Here is a 21158-nt window from a genome sequence, read left to right as displayed (position 1 = left end):
GGTTCGGTCCTGCTTTGGAAGCAGTCGGTGAGTTAAACCTTATTCAAATGTCTGTGCTGTTGGCTATCGTTACGTGAGTAAACATCAGTAAACAACACAATCGCGTGCTTCGTCATTCAAATGCGCTAACGGTTACTCCATTGTTGTTCTATGTATAACGTTACACTAGTCTGACGTGCAAAACCGTTTTGCTTGCTACTGCTAAGGTTTAGTTGCATACAATGGTCCATAAACCGAATCATGTCCTCATAAACTGCGAGTAAACACACACAAATGTTGACAGGTCACTAAATACAGTACATACCACAGAGACGGACGTCCTGCTGTTGCTGTTTCTCCTGTTCAATTTATTTCAGCCTCCGGATCTGATTCTGGATCGATAGCCATGGGTTTCTCCACGCTTGAGGATGTCACCGCTTTGTGCGCATTCGTCATTCTTTAGCTCCGCCCACTCAATACGCCTCCAGGCGCTCGTTTTTTCCGGAAAGACTCGGTACAGCCTATATTTCTTTTATAAATATAATAAAACTAAAGACTTTTCGGCGATATGAAGGATGCAATACTACTCTATAGGTACTCAAGATTGACATGAGATTGACTGAAACTGAGTGTTTCACCCCTCCTTCAAAAGGGACAAATAAAGTAAAATCTAAAACCCCAATGCAAAAGAAATTAGTTGAAATAGTTGAGTTGAAATTCCAGACTGATTACATAAAAATGGCATTTACTGTTCAGAATAACTCACTGAGTGACTAGTGTAGTCTGATTTACGAACAAATGACTCTTTTGAACCGGTTCTTTTCAGCGAATCAATAACACAGTACATTACCGCTTCATCCAATATGTGAACACATGACTCATGAGCCTATCCGTTGTAATAAATTAAAAATATACAGCTTGACCAGTGTGTTCCGAGTCCTGAACAAATGACTCTTTTAAAAAAAAATGTTGAGTGTCAATGTAGTCCGATTCATATACAAGACTCATGAGCCAACCCTTTATTAGCGAATAAAAATATGCAGCTTAACCTGTGTTTTGATTCAAGTCAATTATTTTAATGAATAATTAAAAATATATATAACTGAACTGTTCATGGGTTCATCCTTTTATAATTTTACACATTTACCCATCTAAAATATGCCCGAATGAATCAGAATCAAGTTGATGCCCTGCCCTAACCTGATATTATTTCTTGAAAAGATTACAAAGCCCTCTGAACTCGTCTGTTTAATATGTTCGTGGTTGAGAAGAACGATCAAACGATGCACCACAATATTGTTAACAGCTTGTGAACCAACCTCAAATGTGTCAGGGCAGGTTTTCATTCATGAATGTCAGACAGAGTTCATTCATTTCAGGAGAGATGTCGAAAAATTAAGTCTAATTGAAAACAAATGAATTTTTCTTGACACAGTGCGCCAAACCCCACTGAATAAACATAAGAGAGAACTGAAAGTTCCATAGGAAAAACATTTTATTGTAAAACATTTTCAGTTTGTAACAGACTGGTGGAATGTGTGCCATTTCATTTCTATGACTTTTATAAGGTTGCACGTCCTGACCAGATTTTACTGCGAGAGAAAGATGGGCCATCGGGAAACGATAGCAACAGAAAGATAACAGGAAACTTAGAAGTTGGGGAAAAACTCAAATGATAATACTGAGCTCGTTTACAAACTGGGTAGAAGAATCCAACAGAAAAAAACAAAGAAAAAAACAAAGAACTAATTAAATAAATATCTATGGTACACACGTATGGCACAAATATGCAGCAAGCAGTCAGTTTGGCAATTCTCTATCTCATTTTCATTTTTAAACCAGATCACCATGGGAACAGTGCAAAAGGGTTGAGTGGGAGGGGTCTGACGAGTGCTAGCTAAAATACATAGCAAAAAATTCCAATTCTATACAAAACATCTTACTTAAGAGTTTATAAAAAACGATTTATTGGGTTCGTTGTCGATATTTACACAAGTTAATTACCAAAAAAATTAGTATGCTCTCTTTTAACTGAAGTGATTCATGTTTTTTTTTTCTTAACTTTTTTTATTTGCTAGAAATGTGAGAATAAGGCTATTGTAACAACCGGGGATCCATATACAATACAAACAATAATGTATTTACAGCCTCTTACTTACAGATGTACGGTGCAAAAACTAGAGTCTCGTGAACTCAGGGTGACCATACAAGCAAGGCATTTTACAGTGGGCCGAAGACACTTCTCCCAGCGTCTCGCAAACCTTCCGTCGACATCGGTGCAACATCTTACGCTACTAGTTAAGTCCTACCGCTCCTAAAATGTTACAGGAACATTTGCAACTTGCTTGCCGGGACAGTGTCTTCGGATTCAAAGAAACTAAGGAGATTGTCATATTTAGCCCATACGGGACAGCAACCGAACAGCAACATGTTTGTAGTTTTTGTAGCATGTTTTGTGTCTTCTATAGTTTAAAAACAACTGCTCAGTCTTCAATATGTGTGTGTGTGTGTGTGTGTTTGTGTGTGTGTGTGTAAGTGTTCATGTTTCACAGTTTACCTCGAACCTACAACACAAAGTAAAAAAAATAAAAATAATAATAATAACACACCGGGGTTGTAGTGTTTTCTTATGCTGTATTGTTTCATTTAATTTTCAGTGGTTAAGAACACTTTTCCATAGGTGAACGTATATCATCTTTTTTTCTCAATTGTTATAAAAATAAATAAAAATTGCATATTTGCAGATTTTGTGGCCTCTTACAGAGGCACAAAGCTCCGATCACACAAGGCTTGGCTTCTCGGTGAGATTCAAGAACCTCCATGAACAAGTGAAAACAAAATGGATGAACAGTTAATGTGCGCCTGTGGACATTTTCAACGCTCAAAGTCCACGTTTGGTGAACGATTTCAATTTCAATGTAAGAAACAAATGAAGATAACTGTCTGCAGGCTGGCATTGCTCACGAAGGGATTCGCACAAATGACAACACACACACACACACACACGCAAAGAGTTCCGAAATCCGCTGGGAGCTGCGGGTTATGGGATACGCTGGCCTCTGCCCGGTGACTTCCTCTCTAAAACGCATGCTAAATCCACTTGTGACCTCCATCGATCATAATGTGTTTTTTCCCCTCCAGAAACCTCCCACAATTTGAGCCTGAAAGATCCCATTTCATGCAATTTACTACATTTAGCCTGTGCTCGCTCTCATCTGGTATGCTTGCTAACCCACGTCTACTGCTTTCCTTCCAGATTAAGGGGCCTAATTTCAACCCAGAGCACATCTGAGCTTCATCAACTGAGACAGGCAGGCCGGAGAAGTTGGTTTAGTCAGGACTCTGTTAGACAGGCCCTTCCTTTGGTCCGTTTCTGGCCCTTCCCTCTCATTCCTTTCGGCTATTTTAAAACCCAACATGCTGTTTTCCCTGAGGGCTCCTTCCAAAGCCGCCCCTACCCTGGCCACGAGCGATGTGCTTTTTGTGCGGGTATGTGTGTGTGTGTTTGTGGTAAAAAGGCAACTATTCGTGTAGAGATCGATGGAAAAATGAAGAAATATCTGTTAACGAAAAGGAAAACTCGAAGCTTGCATAATGTGCACATTCGCCATAAATTATTCATATTCTTGCTGTTTCGCGCCGACCTGTCTGTATGCTATCATAAATAAGTTCTACGTGCACTCTTTCCAACCGTTTTCATCTACACCTAAACAAATCCACAAAGAAAGGCTAATTAAATCATTTGTTTCATTTAAAACTAAATAATTATTATGCGATTAGATGTCCCTGTGCTTTTAAGCAAAAAAGTAGAGCAGCAGTTCCACTTTTCCACGACCTGCACTGGCCACTGTTGAGCGAGTGTGTGTTTGTGATGGCAGAAATACTAGAAAAACAGGAACTTTTGCAGCCACATGCCTGGGGAAGGCAGCCATTTTGAGTCAAAAATGTTGCTAATAAGCCTTGAGTGATTCGCTCCCTGCGATCTCTCTCTGTTTTAGTGTGTTGTTCTTGCGTTTGTACTCCATGTGGGCAAGGTGTTGAGGCTTTCAAAGTGCTGCTAAAGTGTTCATGTGGGTCCTCCACCTTCCCAGCAGGCAACAGGACAGCAACTGTACCAAATATCGACGTTCGTTCGCTCATTCCCTCTCTATCTCTCTTGTTTTTCCAGCCCAGGCAGCGGGCATATACAAAATGAAATGTGTATGTGTCTTCCACGCTACTAAACGGCACATAAACCAGCACAAAAGGATCTCTATGACGATAGCTATTAGTCTTCTACCGAATGAATCTGCAAGTGGACTTCACTGGGAATGACAGAAAGAAATGCAAGTAAGACGCATGACCATACAAAAGACTTCAAGTAAACATTGTGAGCCATTTTGTAGAGGTGAGCAAATGAGGAGAGCTAACGTAAATGAAAACAGTACGAGTGAACGTGCAAAAACAGATGATGTCCATTCAAATGTCCGACAGTGCGCTCCGGAGAGCTTCCTGCTTCCTCGTTAAATCTACTTCCTGTAGCTGTGACCATTGGGCTGCATTCACTTCCTGTTTTGCGATGGATCAGCCAATCGGCCAAGCTAAATGAACAGCTCATGTTCTTATTTCTTGCTGTGTGATACCGACATGTCACTTCTCTTCTCCATCTCCATGTATTGTGTCTTTAAGGGAGATGATGTAGTGGATAAAAAAGAGGAAGAATCATTTTCTTGACCTCTCTTTTCACGCCCACCCCCTCAACCCCCCCTCTCCCAGCTCGTCTGATTCACACACGCTCCCTCGTACACACACTATAGTATCCAATATAGTGCACGTCAATCCCCCAAAAGGGTTTCTGGTTTCCATTTTTGTCATTTTCTATTTGTTTGTTTCATTTTTGCAGTTGCAAGAGCAGCGAATCAGGAGCATCACTCCACCATCAGCAACATCTATACTGAGAGTAATAATCAGGAATATTGTAAAATAAACAAGAACAACAAAAAATAAGAGGGGGTAGGACGAGGGTGAGCTTGGGCGTCGATGCCGCCTACGGGGGGTTCATCGAGGGGCATGTGAGGGGTTAGAGTTAAAACGTCCGAAAAAAGTGTGTCCGTTTTCACACTTTATAATAGATGTTCGCTGGGCTCTGCGGCGGCATTTCCTGTACGATGTAAACGGGGTGTCCGTAATCGCCGCTCACTTTCTCGTAATGTGGGCAGAAGACGCTGTCAGCAGTCCGCAGTGGGATGATGATGTCGCTCGGCTCCGAGCCGTTGTTGTTGCCGCCGCTGCCGCCCCTCTTCGGTGTGGCTAGCGTGCTGAGCGACAGCGTGGTGGCATGCTGAGGTGAGTGTTTGCGATGGCGTCTTCGATACTTCAGCAGGAGAAAAACCAGCATGATAATTATGATGATGACGATGACGCTGGCTGAAGCAATGCAGGCGAACAGGGCGACCTCTGAGCCGATGACTGATGACGATTTATTTCCGTCTCCCTTCTCTTCTCCATGATGAGACGCATCTAAGAGTGAAAAAAACAATGTAAAATTAGCAAAAAAAGCAATGAGCAACTAGTATTAAAGGTCGTTGATGCTGATAACTATATCTATGAAGTTTTGATAATCATTTTAATTCTTAGAAAAGGGAAGTCCACATCTATAACGATAACATCACAGAGGAACTATTTTCTAGAACAATATTTTCCAATGAACGATAAAAATGAGCCAATGAGCCAATCAGAATCCACCCGACTTTATAGAGCTTAAGCATTTCAAGTGGCAGGAAATATAACTGCAGCTCACGTTAATAATAAACAGAATATTAATAAAATATAATAAACAGAATGTTATGTCGGTTCATGTGGATGCAAATATATTTATCGTTATAGTAATTTTAATAATTAGCATTCTTGGTCTTTAGACAAGAGAGGAAGAGGCACACTCATAAGCAATTAATAAGATGCCTTGACACAAAATGAAATGTCTTTTAAGTATGGTGAAATAAATTTACATGTATTTATTTTGTAGATGCTTTTATCCAAAGCAACTTCCAAATGAGCGAAAACACAAGCGATTGATCATAAAAGAGCCGACGGTATTAGCAGTGCTGCAAAAACAAATTTCAAGAAGAAACCAGAGTACAAAGCTTGAGTAGAAGCGTAAGTGCAGTAGAGAAAAGAAAGATAATTTTTAATAAGAAGTGCCTTTATCTAAATGGCTTAAATGAATTAGTTATGTCATTGTGGAACTAGTCAGTTTTCCAAGTCATTTTGAATTCTCCAAAATGCATATTAAGGATAGATCACATCTCAGAAACAGCCCGTGTTCATGGAAAGCAGTGGACAGAGTGACCTCTCACGGCTTTGGACTCCAGTGAGTTTGTCTGGGACGGCCCGAGGCTGGCGGAACAGATGAACTAACACTCACACTCAGGCTGTTTTACAAGTGGCTTGTACCTAAGACACTCCACTCAAATAACTTTGATGTCCATATGCTTCTCTGTGGAGGGAAAGAAGCTGAATTCTACAAATGAATGTGTTCCAGCACTTCCCATCTTGCTCTGTCACATTAACGATTTGCTTGTCAGAAGGATTTTATGAGAACGAATCAGTGTGCATGTCGTTGTGACAAAGGACTGGCACTTGCTCAGCAAAAAAAGCATGAAAACGCAGAGAGAATGATGAATCAGTGAGCATCTCCTTACAGGTGTATGAGGTGATAAAGTGTTTGACGTACCGTGTTTGTCAAGTACTTCATTTGATTTGGTGTCCTTGCCCCCTGTGTCGGGGTTTTTGGGAGGGTAACTGGTGGGGTATTCTTTGGGGGAAATGGGATCGGAGGGGTCTGCAAAACATAGATAAGAAACACATTCATCACTCTGATATATGTATGGATTTTCATGTGGAGAGCTATTACTTTCACGCTGCTCAGCGAAATAAAAGTGTGCATGTGTGACTGATAGCGGCCATGAGGGTGCGTGTGTGTTCGTCATTAAAACACAAGCAGCCATGATTAATCTAGTGACCTTCAGAATGTGTCTTTATGTTTGTGAGAGAGCGAGGAATTCAGTCGCTTGTGTTGTTGGGTGTGGCCTATGGTAATTGCCACGGATGTCACTGGTGAGGTGATTTATGAATAATCTTCATTAATTACAGTGCAAGGTCTGCAGCAGGTTCGAAGGACTTTGCAATTGTTCTACGCCCTCGTGGCCACGGTAAAACAGTTATTAGACACCCACATACACACGACAATGGAAAGAGTACTCACTTTGTCCAACCTTCATGATGATTTTCATCGACTTGGTTTTACACACCCCTCCTTCCTGATTATCCAGGCCTTCCATCGTTCCATTAGATGTAGCTGAAAGATGACAACAAAAACTATAAATTATATAGGCAAATCCATTGAGATTGCTCAACAAGCTATCTATATGATGTAACTGCAACATTTACATAACTAATGAATGTTCATTCAGCTTTTTAAAAAAGTCTGCAGAACTTCATAAATGAGGAAATGAACTTTTAGTAGCCCTAACTGTGCTGTGCCATTTTTGAATTAGATTTTTTTGTACAGGGCAAAACTGTTTATTTTGGCGGTGAATGATAAAATGGTCAGGGCCCTTTAAAAGTGTGGCACTGCTGTTTAACAATTCAATGGGAAATAAGTAGGATTAAAGGAATAATAAAAAGCTGATTTTGTTCACCAGTGAGGCAAAGGCCTCTAGCACCAGGAGCGATTGTTAATAATTTAGCGAATAAGGCACGGCGAGAGAGTGCTATTAATGATTGTGAGGTTTGGAGCATATTTAAGAGTGTGTAACGCTTTAGCCGCAGCAGATGTTTGTCAAGAAACAAGTGTGGGAGAACAAAAGTCTAAATAATTAAACACAAAAAAAGCAGATGTTGGACTGGCCACAAAAACAAAGGGATGGAAAATAGTTTTCTGCATGGAATTTGATGTACATGCAAAAACATTTTCTTTTAAAGCAGAATGAAATACATTTAAACTGAATTAAGCCATGTTTGACGTCATTATCTGCTGCTAAACAAACGAACAGCGGTATTCTGGCCACTGGTCCCACGTGTCCCGTGTGGGCTTTTAACCGAACAATGCAGCTATGCCATGTCTGCGTGTGTGTGTTGTGTGTGTCCGCGCCCGGCAGGCTTGTGGTCTATTGGGTCAGTAACACAGAGCTAACGAGCTGCCAAGGGCTTAACGTCTGGTCAGCGTCCAGAACAATGTGGCCTGCATTCAGAGACAGAGAGAGAGAGAGAGAGAGAGAGGGTGAGACGGGGGAGGGCGGTGATGTTGGAGTCTATGAGGCGCCTGTCCCCCCATCATCACTTTTTTCCCCAATGCTGCCACTTTGATGAAGCGTACGGAGTGCGAGCGAGTTTATGTGTGAGCCATGTGACGAATCTTTCTGTCCTCTGATTCTACTTTTCTTCTTTATCTGTCTGTAAGGACTGCAGCATGACACCATCTGACTCTCTCTATTAGTTCTTTGACCTGTGGCTTTTTAGTGTTGAGAAGAACACAAGCTCATTACATGTAAAGCTCCTTAAAAGCTTGCGTTCCTTTCAGTGAGTTCATTTCATAAATCTGGCAAATGAGCCTACACACACACACACACACACACACATTATATATTTAAGCAAACACATCACTAAACAATAATCACATGATGATCTCACATTCCAGATCAACAGTATATTCACCATCACATGCCATTTAGTTTTAGTTTCCTTAAAGTTGATAAGGATACAGAGATACTCCTGAAGAATTTCTTCATAGTTGAGTTTTAACCAAAAGCCAGGCCACTCACATAAATGTATATTGTCATATAAAGTGCTCATAAAAATAATTTCAAGGTTAAGTAAAACTAGGAATAAAAGGTAATATTAAATAATTAAAAAATATATATTAGAGCTGTTTAAAAAAAAACAGATGTCAACAATAGACATTTTTGTTGTTCAATAACAAAAAAAATCCCTTCTCATTTGAAAAATAAAAATAAATTAAATATATGAATACATTTGGATTTACTGGATTTGGATTAGACCACTCAATTTATTATTTTTACGATGCATTTAAGACATTTTTGGATCTTTTAAGTTTGAAAAGAATGGACTTTAAATGGAGGCACTCTGGTTTCTTGAAAAATATCTTATTTTGCGTTTTGAAGTTAAATGAAAGCCTTAAAGGTTTGAAACGACATGAGGGTGAGTACATGATAGAATTCAGAATGGAGTGAATAATACCTTATAAAATACTGTAAGCTGAGCCTTGGATAAAACTATCTATATCGCATAACACATCGTTTACACCAGCGATACATATCGGCAAACCTCGATATGCGACATATCGTTACATCCCTAATATATAGTCTTATATAACAACAACTTAGTGGGGACCTGGTTATGTCTCCAGGTAGATAAATGCTTCTGTGTGCTGAAGGTAGATACAAAAAACTGATGCTCAAACCTGCTCCGTAAAAACCGGCTGTGAGGTATTTAAAGTCCTGCCATGACCTAAGGACAACCAGTGGGCAGGACTAGAAATTTACACTGTAGGCATTAAATGCATATTTGCCTAGTAATGCAAATATTATTATCATAATTTTAGACTTCTTTTTTAATTATTTTATTTTGTGTATATATACGAATGCTTTAGCAATACAGCTGCTTGAATGTGATTGTGAGTTGCGATGAGCTGTAGCTGTTCTTGTGTAGTTTGACCTGATCAACATGGCGTCAGGGTCACAGAATGGTGAATAGCACTCAGGCCAATAATGAGAGCTGACACACCATAATACACACACACAAACATTGCACATCTACTCTAATAAGATATGGCACAGCACCTCGAAAAGCCCTCACTGCCTTTGAACAAAGCCAAACAACATGCCTCTCCCTTTATGTCTCTCTCTCTCTCTCAAAGTCAACAATGCTTTATTGGCATGATTGTTAACGTTTATAATATTGCCAAACATATACAGTACAGAAATGACAACACTGAAGTACACAAGAATAAAACATGAAACAAAAAGGGGGAAACATAGGTTAAAAATAGAATATGATGGGGTATAATTTAAACTCAATATTTGATTTAAAGTTATAAATCACTTAAGTCTCATCGGTAATAAATGCTCATCATCGGTGAGCTCTGCTGTCATGTTTTCCCTCAGGCAATGTTACATAACCCGCTGCTAAGGTGCATCGTTTTAATTGATCATCACCCAGTATGGGGAAGTCTGAAAACAAATTCTTTCTCTCGGTTTCTGTTTCTGCCAATCACAGGACACACATAACGTTCCTACTGTTGTATTAGATTACCACAATAGATTGAATAGCCAGTCAAAGAGTCTTTCCTAATTGGAACTGATGAAGCAGTAATTAAAACTGCAGACAAAAACCTACATAACAATCAGATTTTTATGCACTAGCTTTTCTGTTACTAATGAACTATTATTCTATTATTTAGGGACTAAATTACTGAGTGCACCTTTATAATTTACATAGGTGTAGTTTGTCTCTGCTCCATTCAATTAGCACATCTTTCTGCAGATTGTGTTGTTTCTTTTTATCAAACATTCCTGCTCTCTCTCTCTCTCTCTCTCTCTCTCTCTCTCTCTCTCTCTCTCTCTCTCTCTCTCTCTCTCTCTCTCTCTCTCTCTCTCTCTCTCTCTCTCTCTCTCTTTGCCATATTTAGATCATGTATCTCTCTTCTTGCTCCCAGCTTGAGGGCAATCTGTCAGACCAGATCACATCAAGCTCATATTCACACACTCACACATAAACAATCATATCAGAGTCATCAGCATCAGGCTGCATATGAACAATAGAAGAGCCATTTTACAGTTTGGTCAGCACACATTAACACACCTAGGCTCAACAATAAAGCAATAAAAATGTACGATGACCTGGGGTCAGTGTGAGCAAGTTTGCCAGCTGACCGACTGCACGTTTTTTTAACCAGCAAAAATGTGCTCATGTACATACATCTGTCATGATGTAGAAGAATGTTTGGGGTCGGTAAGATTTTGTTGGTAACAATTTACAATAAGGTCTCATTTATTAGCATTAGTTAATTTATTAACCAACATAAACTTACAATGAGCAATACATATATTAATCTTTTTTCATTTTAGTGAATAAAAATAATGCAGTAAAATACAAATTTGATTTTAATAATGTATTATTAAATGTTGAAGTTAACAACTAAGATTACTAAATGCTGTAGAAGTATTGTTCAGTGTTAGTTCATCATAACTAAATTAGTTTAATAATGTTAACTAAAGAAACCTCATAAAAAAAGTCTCTTATGCGGCTGCATTTATTTGATCAAAAAAATCCAGTAAAAATAGTTAAAATGTGGAGCACTATTATAATTTAAAATAACTGTTTTATATTTTAATGCAATTTAAAATGTATTCATTCATGTGATGGCAAAGCTGTTTTTTCAAACATCATTACTCAAGTCTTCAGTGTCACATGATCCTTCAGAAATCATATTAATATGCCGATTTGTGCTCAAGAATCATTTCTTATTATTGTCAATAAATTATTATTTTGTAAATATATAAAATAATTAAAACATGATACATTTCAGGATTTGATTAATAGAAAGTTCAAAATAACATAATTAATTGATAATATTTGTATAACAATGTAAAAGTGTACTGTCACTTTTGAACAATCTAATGTGTCTTTGCTGAATTTCTTAAAAAAAAAAAAAATCCTGACCAAACTTTTAACAGTAATACACTGTATTTGAAGAATATAAACTAAGCATTAAAACATTAACTAAAACATTATAAACTAAGTTGCTCAAAGATAGATGCTTTTCATATTTATGTGATTATGATGTCAGGCCAAGTAAAAATCTAAACTACTGGCCTAAAGATAAAATCCTCATTGTTGAGTCCTGCACACACACACGCATTTGGCTTGCTGAACACATTTATAAGGGACTGAAATCATCTGATTGGTTTCTGTGCAGATCCAATTGATAAAGACAGAGTGATTAAACTGAGCTATTAGGATTAAACTTTTTAATTAATGACTTATCGAATAAACCCCCAACCACACAAAGCAGTCATATGTCTTTGCTCTTCACAACTACACACACACACCAGCTGTACACCAGGGCAATTATCATCTACAATGCAGCAAAATGAACTAATTTCTCTTTCTCCACCTACTTTTTCTCCTTCTCACTTTTCTCACCATAAATTAGAGTCGCTTAAGAGAAACTGAGAGACAGCAAAATAAAGGAGGAGCAAATTTTCCCAGAACTGCAAAATTGGATTTTCTCCTTATGCTGGAAGTGAACTCTCATTGTGAAAGAGAGCAAGAGAACGTCTCATGTCTGGGCGATGTGATTGACGCGGCCTATGTTTATGTGTGTGTGTGTGTGCCTTATTCCATTTGCTAGATCCCTGTGCTGCTCTTCCACCTTACCCGCTGTTTATACAGCTTGCTTTGAGCCTGAAGTGTGTGTGTGTGTTGGGGCCAGGTGAGCAGTTATTGTTCTCGCAAATGTGAAAATTAAACCCACATGCAAAACGATACAAGGCAAATATGAGAAGTCATCTGTGTTTGTGTACATACGCATTCATGGTCAAATGCCACTCGCAAACATAAACTTCTAGTCTCTGGAGTTAACAACCATTCCAACCGATGTAAACAAACACTTGCAAATGTGATATAAACGTGTCATTATTTGCACCACGACCCACTAAAACATAACTAATGTAATTCATACCGCATTGTCAACATTTCCCGATACTCAAAACCACATAAACAAACCCAAGCAAATGTAATTGGCCAGAATGGTGTGGCAACGGTGGTGTACAGATATATCTGCCATCATACTCACAGATAATGTAGTAGTCTTTCCCCCTGAAGAACTCCAGGCCCCAAAGGTTTGGGCTGAACTCCTGGAATTTGAGGGTGAATTTGACATCCTGGTCCGGTTTGACACAGTTGAGGAGAGGCGTGTCTGCCTTTGTGACTTGACAGGTCTTTAGCTGTTCCAGAGGAACCATATAGAGTTTATAATACTCCACTCCTTCCAGTGAACCACCCTCCACGCGTGGACAAACGATGTCCATCTTATCCCCGATCTGTGGATACAGCACCAGACCCTGTCCTGGCACAAACCTTTGAGAAAAAGAGACACACAGAGAGAGTGAGACACACCACAGATGTTAAATCATATTTTCGCACTGCTCTCAGGATCAAAAATACGCTGGATCATGAGGCATGGTGTTGATCAATAATTAAAAGAGGGTGATCAATTATTTAGCAGTGACTATAAAGGATAAAACACATTCTGAAAAACTTGCTGGATCATAAAAACGTAGGAGACTTAGATGATCTTAAACTGCATGCACGAGTGTTTTTTTAAGTTCCTTTATGAGACACCGGAAAAGAAAATGGAGCAGCTAGAAAGAGACAAAGGTGTTGACTCATGGCTCATACTTAAGAATAAAGGTAAATAGTCTCTCTGATGCCAAGCGCTCAAACAGAAGCACTACGAAAAGAAAATGATGTCATGAGAAATAAGGAGGAAAAAGTGCAGCAGCTCGTATCAGGCGACGCTCCCAGCCATCCGCCTCAAGGGACTGAAGCAGGAGTAGCTGGGAAAACTGCTCCGCTGTGTGTGCGTGTTTGACGTGCAACGGGGTAGCTGTCAGGACTATCTGTACGACAGATCTAGCCACGCAAATCCTCTCGAGCCGAACGCTGGATTGCTATCTTGCTCATGTCTTATCTCTACGCTAGCTTATTTAAAAAGCCAAGAACAGTTTGTTTGAATATTTGCCTTGGGATCGTTCAAAAGAATAGGGCGAGACTCATAAATTCCCCAAGTAAAACATGTTCACACCTTAAAAGTTTACACACACACCTACAAAACCACAAATCTGCACTTTTCCCCCCCAAAAAAGGAAATAGCTAAACATTTTAACGGAATATTTTCCCCTTCTTTTCAGAGCAATGCCACAGAAGAACCATTCTGGGTTCAGTGAACCTTCCAGGGAACAGTTTTCTTATAGTATGAAGAACATTTTGATAATATGAAGAAACTGTTTCCTCTATAAAGAACCTTTTGTGCATTACATATTCTTCATGGAACAAATCAATGCCGATTATGAACATTTAGAGTGTGTACATTCATATATACCACATGTTAATTCTATAAACTTCTATTTTATCGCATTTAATGGGAAAACACAATTGAGCAGTGAAACGGAGAGATATGGGGCAAATGTAAGCAAGTCGCGATATACATCTTGCAGCCCACAGTCATTATACTAAACCACAGGGTATACAAGGTCACCCCGCAGCCCATACACACACATTCCGCTCTTAAAAGGGTGTTTTACTCGTTTGTATTTTACAGGAGCTGCTGTTAAAACATTCTAGTTTTAGTTTTGAGGGAGCAGGTTGTAAAAGTGGGGGGTAGTTGAACAAATAAAGCCAGGGGTCACACTCATGTTTGTAAATTGCTTTAATCCCTGTCTAAAAGACACACTTTAACCCCCCAACCTTAGCCTTGGTGATTCTCCCAGTGGTCATAAATATTCTGGGACATGTGAATGTGAAAAAGAAAAGGACGACAGAATAAGGGTTTGCACACGTTTAACACAGACCGCTCATTCTGTTAACAAGACTGCAGCTGCACACAGAGAAGCCATTAAGTCGGAAAAGGCGCGCGCGTGTGTAAGAGCGAACGGTCAGGACATGTGCAGTACATCTAAGGAGACATGGCCGTGCCACTCGAGTACATTTCTCCGTAATTTCATTTGTGATCCACATTTTTTCCCCTCATATATCTGTTTTTTTTGTTTTTTTTTGCTCACAGGGCATCTGTTTTATCTTTTCTCTTTGTCTTCTTCCCAGTGACTCATTCAATCGAACTCCGATAGAAATTCATTTTTGGCAGCATTTCTAAAAGCACTACAAAATGAAGCCATTTAAATAAAGTTGGCCATAGACATTAAAGGAAAAGAAAATAACGCACAAACAGCGCCTAATGAGTCTAAGACTTTCAGGACTCTGGCAACTTAAACATGATATAAAACTGAAGCTGAGAAACAGGTGGGCTGGATGGACGGCTGAAAGATGTTAAAGAGCAAACAGTGAAGGATAAGACATCTGTTTTTTTCTATCTCCACTCCCATTTTCCTTGTTTTGAATGACTTCTTGGGGTCAAAATACATATTCATTTGCTAAAACCCACACATGTTCCTGATAAACTCATCTTGCTTTCTTTAGATGCTGCTTTTACATATGAATCTTTGTCCATCAGCTTTCCTCTTTCTTTCTTTTCCCATGTTAATCTCTAGCTGTGTGGGCCGAGCCGTGACACAGTGACAGCAGTAGCCTAATCCTGCCCCAATAGGAACACAGCGCTTTAACCCGAAGATCTAAAACAACACGGGGCGACGGACGCATATGGGCGGAGGGAACATAAGCTGTTTGACTTTCAATAATCAGACCAATATGGAGGTTCACTGGGCATAGAAAGACGTGGATGGAAAGCGGGGGACAAAAGAAATCAACAGACATCTCACGGTTTAATCGCTCCATCATGCTTTGCAACAGAGACCTGCGTCGGGTGAGAAGGCGAAGCGACCAGACAGGCGCCTTATTCCTTTGTCACCCTATCCCTTCATTCTTTCAAGTTTTCCTCGTCCATTCAATCTGTAATCCCGAAAGACCCCGTCCGCTCTCCTCTCACATTTCAGAGCAACATGAATGTCATTTTAATAATCAACTTTTATTCTCTTTGTTTTCGTGACTAGACGTTTTTTCCCTCAGTCCCTTTGCCTTTTCTCTTCTCTCTCTCCCAGCAGTGACACAATCCCCCCCCCCCCCCATCCACTAATATGAAGACGATAAATTTGGAAAATGATTAACTCTAAATCATAACAGCCTTTCGCCTGCAGTCTATCATTAAGTTCCTGCACCCCTAAACGTAGAAGGGGTGGGGGTGGGGTGGTGGGTTATTATTCATGGCCCTCTCGCCCCTCGTTCTTTCATGCTGTATCTGCATGTGTATAAAGCCGTGGATGTGCCCCCGTCAAAACCCTGCTAAGCGATGTAATCTCCTAATGAAGAGAAGGGGGAACCTCCTTTGACTGAAAATGTGTAGAGCAGACTGCTTTTGTTTCTCCACCTTCAACAAAATGGATTATCAGAAGGAACAAGAGAGAGAGAGAGAGAGAGAGAGAGAGAGAGAGAGAGAGAGAGAGAGAGAGAGAGAGAGAGAGAGAGAGAGAGAGAGAGAGAGAGAGAGAGAGAGAGAGAGAGAGAGAGAGAGAGAGAGAGATGCCTGTCTTTACATGCCTGATACATCCAATGTAAAGTAGTGGAGAGGTCAGCAGTGGAGGAAAGAAAAGAACAGCTCAGTGATTCAGTGTTGTGGGAGTTGGTGACGGTTGTCTCATGTACAGAAGGCCATAGGGAGTAGAGTACAGATTTTAAGCACACTCCTCCCATTATGCCCCATTGATACTTTAGATGGAGGCATGTCCCATAGCGCTGTTCGCTACTCAAAAACTTACTACCTATGGGATTTGTCTCTAATCATCAGAGAGTAAGTTGTTATGTGTTGTTTGAGTATTCGTGTTTCTAAAATGAAATCGGAGTCAATACAAGATGGGTGTCTGGTTCTTAGATCAAGCATTATTGAAAAATGAATTCATATCATGAAATACCATTGCTGAAAGAAAGAAAGAAAGAAAGAAAGAAAGAAAGAAAGAAAGAAAGAAAGAAAGAAAGAAAGAAAGAAAGAAAGAAAGAAAGAAAGAAAGAAAGAAAATGTAAAAAGATCCCTGCCATGTCCAATCGTTTTGCTCTGTTTATCTTGTCTGGTGGTAAATATACAGCTACAACGCTAACAATGCTATCAGTGCCATCACTCTTTAGTTCTGCGCTACAAAGAACTATACATTGAACTACCCCAACAGAACGGCAGGAATGTGCGCAGCGAGTAAGTCCATGGAACGACAGCTTGCCTGGGAGAATGAGGCCTGCATATTTACAGTGAAATACAATAGAGAGACATGCCGTTAGAGGTCAATTCATGGTCACTCGGGGTCTGCATCAATGAAGATGTCACAATAGATAACAACACGTTGGTGACACTTCAGTGTCAAGTTAATATACAAATATAATACATTAAATCATTTGTAACAACAATTACAAACTATTCCATAAAACAATTGCATAGTAAGTACGATTATCGGTACTTAAATATGTAATCACCCATAAACATAAACACTAATGAGAAACGTTATAACGAAAAGTTATAACAGAAATTTAAAAATCTCCCACACTTTTTACCACACAATTGCAATGACTGTTCATAATTATATATATATATATATATATATATATATATATATATATATATATATATATATATATATATATATATATATATTGTTGGACGGATGTCTAAGTACGTGTAAGGTGCTAGTCTTAGAATGAATAAAATGTTACTCTACAAAAGGACAGTGCAGTATTTGGTGAATCAATATTTTAAAACACTAAATCTATTCACTATAGAGATGTTTATGACATTTCCATTAGCCTACTTATCCACATCAATTAAACTGGCATATAAAAGGATGGTTAAAACATTAGAAGTTTTAGCTGTTAAAGTTCCCTATGGAGTATTTTTAAGTCTAAAAGAAGGTGTTATAAGGGAGTAATATAAAAGTAAGTGCAGTGGGCCAATAATCATGAGCACATTCAGCAAAACTCAAATGCAACACGTCATCCCCTCAAATTTCCAACAAACAGTCGATTACTTCATCCTGCATCTATCCTAACGTATTTTCACTCTACCAAGATCATTTAGACAAAACAATAATAGGAACTAAATATTTGTATTTATTGTTGGCTATTAATTATTTTTTTCCATAGATAGATATACAGATTGATAGGCTCTGTAAAACAGTCCGAGGATTCTCTCAACAATGCAATCGCTGCTCATCCTGTGCAGAGCAAAGCCTTTTAGATCAATTACACTCTTATTAATTAACGTACTTAAGGACACTTGCGACACCGCCAGCGGACTAAAGACAGCCGCTCTATTACCTGTTAGTAATAAAGCCCGTGATTATCAACACAGGACACCTGTTATGCGGTCTATCCTTTCTGCCCCTTGCCCCATACATGCTGGCCGAAAAGAGAGGGGTTTTTCTCTATTAAAAAAAACCGGGCTGAGAGCGAAACTTGAATTATTAAACGAGGGAAGAGTTTCTCCAAGAAGCGCTCGAGACTCCCGCGCGGGGCTCGAGACCCCTTCGGATTTCAGCTTTACTTGATGTTTCGATGTTGCATGATTCAACGCCGATGTGCTCGTCTTGACATTTTTACGGCTGAATTCGCATGGTGAGGAAAAAATACCTCTTTTGAATGCGCCTACTTTACATTTAAGGGAAAAAATGAATTTATTCAATTGATGAATCAGAACATTTTAGAAAATTGTACACGCAATTACTTTGATAGGCATAAGTTATTCATCACGCCTAAAATCTAGAATAAACCAAAGGAGGCATATCAAAGTAGCTCAAAACAAGACTAGGAGAAACCATGAAAAAGGAACATTTGCTAAAAAACAGTTTGGATACCTGATTTTCTATCAGAGGATGATGATGAGAATTACACAAACATTTTTCTGAGGTAACGTTAACGTAACGTAAAGGACTTTGGGCCTACGCCGTTCAATAAAAAAGATGCCTCAGTTGGAAATTCAACCAACATTTCTAAAATTAACCTTTCGTATTATTCTTTCTAAACATGAAATGTCACTCCTACGATTTCCTTTAATTGTTTTTGTCGAAAGAAGTCCGTGTTACGAAAAATAACTCGCACCACTGTGGGCAAAAATCCTCTGAGTTATGACCTGAGGTCCCGTGGGGCCATTGAAAATATATTTTTTCTTCATATTTAACTTACAAGTTAGCACGAAGAATAATTAATTAATGTGCGACAAGACTACCTTTTTATTATTGTAAGTTACTAAACCCCTGTTAGTGGAAACAACGCGTCACTCCCCTCGGCTCGATGATCCACATCACCTGCTATTAATTTTAATTTTACAGTAGGCTAATAGCCTACAGTACGGTGCCATTTATCCTGCTTTAGTGTATATGATTTTACCGACATCACCCAGTTTCTGCTCTGAGGCAGTGGGAGAAGGTTAGATGTGACTGACTGAGCTCTACCGCCTCGCGCACTTACTTGGTATTCGTGGTGTTCCAGTATATGGAGTCCAGGATGAGCGCGCGGGACAGGTTCACCTTGCACGCGATGAATAAAACTCCAAAGTAATATCTCCACAGAGAGTCGCCCATGGTCCGTTACGACCGTTACGGTCAAATTCCGTTTCGCGGGAATTTCTAATACGAAAAAAAGCGTCTTGTGGATTGCCAAACTCAATATCCCCGTTCCAGGAGAAAAGTAAAAAAAATATATGCTGAATTGGAGCCCGGTTAGAAGTGAACCATCCCGATGGGAAGAGCTACTCCTATATTAGTCCTGCTCGAGATGAGATGGAGCAGTACCGTGGAGAGTGTGCAGTTTCTCATTCGGTGAAAAATACGACTGAGGGGAGCAACTCTCCGATCAACCGGCCGTGGGGAGCACGTACATTCCTCACAGGAAGGCGACCCGTGTCGTCGCCGCCGTAATGCTGGATGTCCGTGGAGACATGAAAGTTAATCCCCCCGGTGTGGAGAACAAGCCAAGCAGGTACCAATTCCAAATACCAGGTATTCCGTTCAGGCAAACCACCGGAGTTCCCAAAATGAATGAGGCAGTTTAGAAAAGATGAACAAGAATGAAATAACTATAGCCTGTTTGATGGAGCAAAAATATAAGAATGACTAATGGTTGAAAATAAAAATAAAATAAAATGAAACGATGAAGTCAAATGAAAGTTCTCATGGGTCGCCGTGGAACCCGCACTGTAGCAGAGAACAGCTGCGTCTCGAACCCTGCAGGTCCGAATTGAAATGCTGTGCGCGTGAATTGCGGGACTTCTCCGTTCTCTGCGCGAATCTGTACTGCAAGTAGCTGCTAGCGTCTACAACACGGAATATTTGTCAGAGCGAGTTTTTCGCTGACTCCTCCCACCTAGTCTCTCATTGGCCACGGAGAGAAACCTGTCAATCAAGCGGTCGCCCGGCGACTGGTCGAGCAATGAGAGAATATATTGGACCTCAGGTCGCCAACCCAGATTTCAGTTCAGGGATTAATGGCATTTCTGCATTTCAAAGAAAACTCGTGGTAGAATGTTTATACTCGTAATAACTACATTAAAACAAAACACAAAAATGATTAGGTACTAATAAGTTCATAATATACTACCTAAATGCATAGGCTTCTATTGGTACTTGGTCTAATGTTTAATCACTATTCTTTCTCGTTATTAATATTTATAATGTCATTATGCTTCGTTTAAATATTAGATTTGATTATATGTGTTCCACGGCAATCCAAGTCCCGCATGGCCAATAATCTTAAAATAAAGGCATTTATTTAGGTTGAGGTCGACAGAAAGCCTTGTACTGGATGCGTGAGGGATTTATTCAGCGGTCAACAGCGCCCACTAGCGGTCATGAAGAGCCAACCGAATGAGTGTTCAAGTAAGAGCATTTGACTATTCTTCTTATTTTTGTTAATGGATCAATTAAATTACAGGTTTATTACAACAATTTCGCTCTGTGTTTGCATTTTAAACTGACAAAATATGAAATTATTCAATTTAATTCAGAGCATATGATGATTAGCCTACATTAATCTTATACAGCCAGCCTACAAGTAGACTGGTTCAGTTGTCAGATGCAGTTGTCAAATGAAATAGTCGCAAACGCACTAATTTAAAGAAAATAATTTAAATAAAAATAACAAACTATTATAATGTACGTTTAAAAAGTTATATAGCCTATAACGTAGAGATACGTTTAATGTAGCCTAGTTATAAACTATTTTCAAACTTTATAAACTATATGTTATATTACATTATATTATATTAGCCTTTATTTCGACTGTTGAACATATATGAAGTTTATAAACAACTTCACGAAATGCATTTTGGCCGTGCGGGGTCTTAGTCTAAAACTAAATTAGGACGCAAGTGAAAAGAAATCCGGCGTGAAAAGCATTCACACTTTCCAAAG

General features: G+C 39.3%; 1 protein-coding gene across 1 annotated transcript; it reads right to left on the bottom strand.

The window, feature by feature from the left end:
* Nucleotides 1–1474: 1474 nt before the first annotated feature.
* On the bottom strand, nt 1475–20043 carry efnb2a (ephrin-B2a). The gene is made up of 5 exons (XM_067443841.1): nt 19219–20043; nt 12836–13119; nt 7223–7315; nt 6692–6799; nt 1475–5478 (listed from the first exon to the last, which is right to left on the bottom strand). The coding sequence occupies exons 1-5, from the start codon at nt 19329–19331 to the stop codon at nt 5075–5077; spliced, it is 1002 nt and encodes a 333-aa protein (XP_067299942.1). The 5' UTR covers nt 19332–20043; the 3' UTR covers nt 1475–5074.
* Between the last annotated feature and the right edge of the window lie 1115 nt (nt 20044–21158).

Source organism: Pseudorasbora parva, chromosome 5 (genome assembly GCF_024679245.1).
Source record: "Pseudorasbora parva isolate DD20220531a chromosome 5, ASM2467924v1, whole genome shotgun sequence".
NCBI lineage: Eukaryota > Metazoa > Chordata > Actinopteri > Cypriniformes > Gobionidae > Pseudorasbora > Pseudorasbora parva.
The sequence above is the reverse complement of the archived record's forward strand: the minus strand, read 5'-3'. Positions and strand labels throughout refer to the sequence as shown.

Coding starts and splice junctions, on each gene's coding strand:
- efnb2a (XM_067443841.1), bottom strand. CDS start 19,331: ATGGGCGACTCTCTGTGGAGATATTACTTTGGAGTTTTATTCATCGCG. Junction 13,120..19,218: donor TGGAACACCACGAATACCAA/GTAAGTGCGCGA, acceptor TTTTTCTCAAAG/GTTTGTGCCAGGACAGGGTC. Junction 6,800..7,222: donor CATCATGAAGGTTGGACAAA/GTGAGTACTCTT, acceptor TATGTTTTGCAG/ACCCCTCCGATCCCATTTCC.